An 8,038-nucleotide genomic window follows, 5' to 3' on the forward strand; every position below is an offset into this window, starting at 1 on the left:
AAATTCTTTTCTATTTTATTTTATTTTAAAATTTACTACTATTGCAATGGTTGAGAAAAAAATAGTTGCATTTTTGCTGTAAAATTTATTGCAGCATTTGCATAAAATGAAATTGTTTAAATGCAACGAAATACTCGCATTTTGGTTCCACAGAGCCAATTTTCATTTAGAGAAATAAGCGCCACATAATTGGTTGAATTTTTTATAATTTTAAACGTTTTAGCAGTTACCACAATTTATCCAAATGGTTCCAGTTGAAATTTCAGAAATATACATTATTTTATTGCTTTACTTTACCAAAAAAGAAAAAAATAAATTATTTAATTACAATTCTTTAACAAAAATAAATAAATAATATAATAACATTTTCTATTTTTATAATTTTACAGGCGAAACGCATACAGAGCAACGAATTAGCTGCCATAAAACTCATCAAATTAGAACCCACCGATGACATACAGATTATCGAACAGGAAATCATAATGATGCGGGATTGTCGGCATCCAAATATAATTGCCTACTATGGTTCTTACTTAAGGCGAGATCAACTGTGGATTTGTATGGAATATTGTGGTGGAGGCAGTTTACAGGATATTTATCAAGTGACTGGTCCCTTGACTGAACAACAAATCGCCTATATGTGCCGTGAAACGTTGAAAGGACTTGAGTACTTGCATTCTAGGGGTAAAATGCATCGTGATATTAAGGGCGCAAATATATTATTAACTGAAAATGGTGATGTCAAATTGGCCGACTTCGGTGTGTCAGCACAAATAACAGCAACAATTAATAAACGCAAAAGTTTTATTGGTAAGTTGAAAAGAAATAAAATAGATATTAAACTTTTGGATATAATATAGGAATTATTAAATCTAATTAAAAAAAAATTAAAATAATCAATATTATAAAAAATTGTATTACCTCCATTATTTTATTTGTTGTACACTCTGCATATGTAACATACTCGTATTACTCCGTTGACTGAATTCCTATCTAGCTAACCAACTAAGCTCTTTCCATTTAATCTTGTAAGCTGTCAATGCCTAACTTCTGTTATACGTTTGTTATATCAGTAATAATTAATTTATTAGTCTAGTTTTCTATTCTAATAAAAATTTCTAATAGTGTTTTTTTTAGGACCACTGCTTACAATGATGCACAAATTGATGGTTTATTTACCATATTAAGTGCTATCCAATTCAGGTCAAACATGTGCCGTTTTGTTCAATAAGTTGTTGCCATTTTGAAAATAATTTCAAATCCATAGAAATCATAGAAATCCTCGTCCCGATTAGCAAAAAATTGAGACAGTAGATTTTTACAAGCCTGTCTTGAAGCAAATTTTTTACCAGTAAAATTATTTGCCATGTACAGAAACAGTTAATAATTACTTGGCGCTTGGTGTGGACTATGAAGATGGTTGCATAAAAACTTCTCAACCAAGCTCACGGAGCTTTTGGCGAGTCATTAGCGATGTGGGTGGCCTGGCATCGTTCTGATGGAAAACACTTTCTCTCCTATTGCCCAAAACTGACCATTTCTGAACGATGCTTTCTTCAGACGATCTAATTGTAGAATTAGACAGTACAGTTTCGAGTTAAGAGTTTTGCAGATGATTCCCTGCCAATCACACCAAAGACACAGTAAACCTTACTGGCCATCAATTCTGGCATGGCTATTGTTTCAGCCGGCTTACCGCAATTTGACCACGACCGTTGTTGCTTGACATTGTCGTAATTGATCAGTCACCACCATTCATCACCAGTCATCAACTGCTTTAGTAATGACGGTTGCAGCAGCGTTAACTCGTGTGGGATCCATACATTAAGTTTTTTTGATTTGAAATGTAATTTTTCTAACTCGATCGGACTTATATTACGGACTTATATACTAACTAAAGTTATCTATTGGGAAAATAATGGATTTCTTCTTACTACACCTAATATATTTTAGATTATATATAACATAATTATACAAAAGAATGGTATTGAAATTTAAAAATTAAAATTAAAAATAAAAATATAATTAATTAATTCAATTATTCTACAGCTAGTTTATGAATTCTTTCTAATATATAACACAGCAATTGAATTTTTATTAAGCTTTCACAGCAAATTAACAAAACTCCAGAAAAAAGTGCGAACATACAAATTAAGTACGGTTTTGAACGCTGACTCTGAGCTTCAAATTTAGCAGGGCATGAATACAATCCCTGATACTTGCAGTCTCAAAAAAATTATTAACGAGTAATTAAATACAAGAAATAATTCCACTGACTACAAGACCACTGATGATTCAATTAAATAAAATAATACAAAAATAATTTTTGTTGTTGTTGTTCACTACTGTTGGAAATCTCTTCATAATTATGTTTTCTAAAAACTTATTTAAAATGCTTTTCAGCAATATCCTTTTATTTTATTGTTGTTTTTCCTCTTATTATAAGTAGTGTTTTAAACTACTCAAACAATTATTTCAGTTATTATCATATCCTTTATTTATGAAGCATTTTAATTAGTTGCTAAATTGTCTATTTCAAAAACCAAAATAATTCAAATTAATTTAAAAGATAATCTTGTAAATAGCATCTTCAATCAATTTTCTTCAAAACTAATTATCACTAAGTACACATTCTCAAAATACATACCTAAAATCTTACTTATGTATTCCTTTCGCTGAGGAAGCTTGCTGAAGTATTTTTTATGCAAAATTTAATAAGCAAAAATAATCCTTTTTCGTTGAAATTTTTTTATATTTCTCAAGAGCCACTTATGAAAAATATCTAAGAAATGAACTCAAGCGTAAGCCGTTTATGAAATTATTCAACAAATTTCACAAGTTGCGTTGATGATGTTGATTTATTCTCTCAAATTTTTTCACAATAAAAATAAGTCTACCGTAAAGGAGACAGGATGCAGGAGACTTCCACAAATACTATTATTTTCTTGAATTTGTTTTGAAAATCTTATATTAAAATTGTTTCATATTTTCATTAAAATTTCTTCTATCGAAAAATGCCACAAATTGCAGGATTAGAGGAAAAGAAACTTTAATTTAAATATTTTCTAACAATTTTCTATAAATAAATTTTTTTATTGTCAATTTTCTTTTCTTTGCTTGCTTGTGCCTTGAAACAATGGCGCGGCTTGTACATAGTATAATATAGTTTTTGTAGTGTGAAAATTAGTAAAAAAAAAGGTATGTAAAAAATGAAAAATAACCTCATTTCGTCGAGATTTTTTCGAGCAGAAGAAGATCCACGGAAAAATGTGTAGGTAATAAAAAAAGATTTAACCAAAAGAAGCTTTAAGGCAGGAAAGACAAAGAAAATCCACAGAGTATTTTTGCTCCTGCAAAAGTTTAAATCCTGTTCTGTTCGGCGGTTATTGGCATGACTTGAGCTTCAGCAACAAATGCATTCCTTTCAACATTTCTAGTAGGTAATGAGAAAGGAGTAAGGTTATGGTTGGTGGTTGGTTGTGTATTATTTACTTACTAACTACTATACGGCGAAGAAAGTGCCATTCGAAATTATTTGTTCATTGTGTTTGTGGAAAAATACAATAAACCTAGAGAAAAGTGGCACAAATAGAGAAGGAAGAAATTGGTTATAAAAAAATTTGAAGTGTATATAACAGGAGCAAAATAGTATGAAAATGGAGCTGCCGGTAATGCCTGTTTGTACTCGTGTTTGGTGTTGCCACATGTATTGATGTTGCTGATGTTGCTGTTGGTGTTGACGTTCGTGATGTGTTTCTGTACTTAAGTGAATACAAACAATAGCCACTTTTTAGTCTAGTACATTTTCAACACAATTTTTCTTCAGAATATATTTTCTTTTATTCTGAAAATTGAGTGGAGTGGTACTTGCCACGTTTTATTCACTTAAGACCATTGCATTTAACTACATTTCTATTAGTATTACTGCAGCTTAAATTAGTAAAGTTTTAAAATAATAAAACTTTAATTTTGGCTCTAGTTTTGTAGTAAAAAGATTTTAATTTTAGAGATGTCAGTTAGTACTCATAGTAAATAGTTACTTCTTCTAAGTAAATAATTATTTTTAACAGTTGTTTTTTATCTACGTCAATATAAAGTTAAGCTTAGAGATTTCAATGAAACGGTTTATGATTAAATATAAATAAAAAATAAATTATTTGTAAATATAAATATTTATATATATTATTGTTTTTTTTTTTCAATTAAACATATATATTTGAGAGTTATGATGACAGTGAACAATTTGTTAGTGCAGACAAAATTGATCTTTTAAATAAATTTTAAATTATTCATGTTTATTTGGGAGCTAAAGTGGCGATACAAAATTTGATGATAGTACAGGGGTGTGTATTATTATTGTTAGGGAATGTGACAGTGCGATCGTGGGGTCTGTTGTGCTCCTTCTGTGTTTAGAGTAGGTCTCTAAGCCCTGTTGCATCAATAAAAAGTAGTATAGAATCTATTTTACAGAGTTTTATTGTCTCTTCCATAAAAATATACATTTCCAGGAGGTTGTTTCATATGTGTCTTAGTGCAGGGGTTTGTAAGTTGTTTGAATAATGGAAAGCTGCTATATGTGGTGCTGTCCAAGTTCATTTTATCCAAGCAGCGTTTCTGATCTAAGCATTCTGCCTACATCAAAGATGGTAAAATTATGGCACTTTTTTTTTTTGTAAAAGATTTTATTTGAACCGAAATTTCGACTATATTCTATAGTTTTCATTAGGGTACTATATAATGTTAATATAATGCAACAATATTGTGTAGTGTATATCACAAATAAATAATTAAACAATATATCAACATTAAAACATGAACTACATAATTTAATTAATTAAATATGTTACAAAACAATAAATTAATATTAATAACAACAATAAATTATAAAAAACGGTTTATCTAGTTAGTTATAACGTCCATTAAATTATGAAAAATAAGATGAATACTTTTAAAAAAAATTTCCATAAAAAATTGAAGAATATATACCTACTAATATTGTGTTCCGGCACAAATAGATCTTATTTCGTTTTTTCTTCGATTTTTGTAATTCAATCTCTTGCATTAATCAATTACTTAAAACTTATTGAAAAATTATCAATATCTGAGAGAAAGGTTAATGAACTGCTATAAAGAAAATACTATCTTTTTTATATATTTTCTATTTAATCTAATCAAATGGTTAGAAATGTAATTAATTTAATAATTCATAAACGACCTATTTTTTTATAGATTGTTTATATTTATTTTTTGGTATTATACTTTGTGAAGCTTTTTTCTGGTTATTTTTAAAGGTGTTGAATCGTAATTGTTTTTTAAAAATAGTAAAAATGAGAATTTTAAAATTAGAGGTAAAAATTTTTGAATTATTAGTTAAATACTATAACTTTTAAAATGAAAAGTTAAATAATATTGTAATTGCTGTACTTTTTAGATTGTTCTTTATATTTCTAAAACAAATTTGTTTACTGTAAATTTTAAATAATTTTCTTACTTCCTCCAAGAGTACTTCTTCAGCAAAAGTACGTATATTAATAACCTATTTCTGGTTAAAAATTATCTTGTGTATATATGTCAAACACTTATAAATATAAACACTATTGTTATCAATAGTACTTACCGTAAGGATCTCTTTCTTGAATTTAAATATAAAATCAACTTATTAAATAAATATTTCAGGAAATTATTTGGTAGTGTATTTTTGTGATTAATAATTTAAAATATACATATATGCTGAGGTCGTCTTTTACAGTTTTGTATACAAAAAATGTCTATTTTCTTATATTTTTGTTATGTGTCCATGCCCGATATGAAATTTAGTCATAATAAATGTTCTCATTCAGTTCATTGTGGTTGCAACACATGTTAGAATTGTGAAAATATGGATGTAAGTATGCAAATAAATATAGAACAAGTTTGTACACAAAAATGCAGAAATTATGCAATTTTCTACATTGTTTAAAAATAAACAACATAAAAAATAATACGAAATATTTACAAACCAAGAAATAAAATTTTTTTTACTAAAAGAATTCAAAATATTTATGCAAACAAAAGTGTCAAAAAATCTCTTATGCATGAGTTCAAAACAAAGTAAATAAAATGGAGTAGAAATTATAGAGGGTGGGACTGGGATTGGAACTGAGATATAAATTTGATTCTTAATATGTAAATATGCAAATATTCATTCAAAATAAAAATATATATAATAAAACTTTTATTTTCTTTCTCTTGCAAAAACTTAACAAAGAAAAATTTCACTTTAAATAAATTTAATTTTTTTCAAAAGGTATTGATTTTAAAAATTAAGAGTCTAAATAATTGCTAAAACATCTTAGATTAGTATTAGTAAAGTACCGAAATTAAACATTTATGGCCAACCACTTTTAAATTTATGTTTACAAAAAGTATAGACTATTAAATAACATTAAAGAAATTTTCAAATTCAGAAATTTGTGCGATATTTCGATTTTTTGAATCTAATTTTAGTTAGTTTAGTATCTAATTTATTGCTAAATTAATACTATTAAAAATCTTAACATTAAATAATTCATTAACATTATGTTAATATAAATACGTTTTTAAGTCATATTAGTAAAATAAATATTGTTATACATAAAATTCATAAAATAATATCAAACAATAAGTTATTTTAAAATGAAGAGATAAAAAAAATAAAAGTCATTCGAATAAGCTTCGGGAAGTGCATTTGATTGTTTTGAATTTCATTGAATTTTGAAACTCTAGTATTGAAGTGTCTGTTATGGTGCGAAAAATTGCCATCTGCATTTTATCTTTTATTTTTGATCACATTCAAATAACAAACAATATAAATACATTATCAAAACTTTATTGTGTTTTATTTAGAAAATTTTTCTGAACACAATTTTCAGATCAAAAATATAATTCCTTGTTTTGCTGCCAACATAAAATTGGCTTAAATCTAACAGAAATTTCTAATAAAGAAATGTAATAATTTTTAAAAGGATTTAACAAAAATTACATAAATATACAATTTTTCAAAGCATTTATTGGATATTAAAATCAGACTAATGAATTCAATGCATGCCAAATTTTTAATTCGATTAAATAAAGACGGAAAAAAAATAAGCTCTCTTAATAACTACATTTAGAAAAGTGTGAATTAGTTAGTAACATTAATCCTTTTATCCTTTTATAAATTTAACATAAAAATCCATTTAGTTTAGGAGAGGTAATAATGGCAATACTAAGGACCCACTATAGCTTTAAAAGAAATTCACTTAAGATGTTGCATTATCAAAATGAGTTTGTAAAATTAAAACACATTAAGTCTTCAGAGATTATAGTAGTATAATTATGAACATAATTCTTAATAAATTTTTATAATAACATCCTTTTTATACAAGAGTCCCTATTTGTATAGTGATCATAATAATTACGATAGCCTAAAAAATTTTCAATGCAGATAATATTTCCTCTGTATGATTTGTTTTTAACTAATACAATTTTCAGAATATTTTGTCATTTGAGTGCAATTTTTTCTGTATACAGATATACGAAATATTTGTTTTAAAACCATCGTCGAGTCTATGCCCCAAGTGACAGCATTGAAATCCATCTAACTTTTTCTGCGCAAAACCCATACCCTATTCGATTTTGGTTGCAATTCGTTCATTACGAAAAAGGTATATGAAAATTGATAATAAATTTCAAAAAAATTAGTGCAATAAATCTTTATGATAAAAAATATTACCTCCTAAAACCCACTTAACCAACCATTGATTTTCCACAAAATATAATTTTACTAGTAAAAGAGTATATAAAATTATTGATATAGATTGAAAGTATTCTTGATTATAATTTTAATAAAATTACTGTTATAAAAATTAAATTTAAAGTTAAAAAGATTTTCGTACAAAATTGATGTACTTTCATGAATAGATAGAATAACTACAGGAAATGTACACTATTGCGAACATCACATTTTTTGTACTGCTACTTTCCCTTACCAGATAGAAAATATTCTGCCTTTAAAAAGAAGGTCAAACTGTTGAGAGAG

General features: G+C 26.7%; 1 protein-coding gene across 1 annotated transcript; it reads left to right on the forward strand.

The window, feature by feature from the left end:
• Positions 1-387: 387 nt before the first annotated feature.
• LOC119674322 (mitogen-activated protein kinase kinase kinase kinase 3-like) lies at positions 388-1,499 on the forward strand. The gene is made up of 2 exons (XM_038085455.1): positions 388-810; positions 1,375-1,499. Exons 1-2 carry the CDS (start codon positions 483-485, stop codon positions 1,497-1,499), a joined length of 453 nt encoding a protein of 150 aa, XP_037941383.1. The 5' UTR covers positions 388-482.
• Positions 1,500-8,038: the final 6,539 nt, after the last annotated feature.

Source organism: Teleopsis dalmanni, chromosome 2 (genome assembly GCF_002237135.1).
Source record: "Teleopsis dalmanni isolate 2A chromosome 2, ASM223713v2, whole genome shotgun sequence".
Lineage (NCBI taxonomy): Eukaryota > Metazoa > Arthropoda > Insecta > Diptera > Diopsidae > Teleopsis > Teleopsis dalmanni.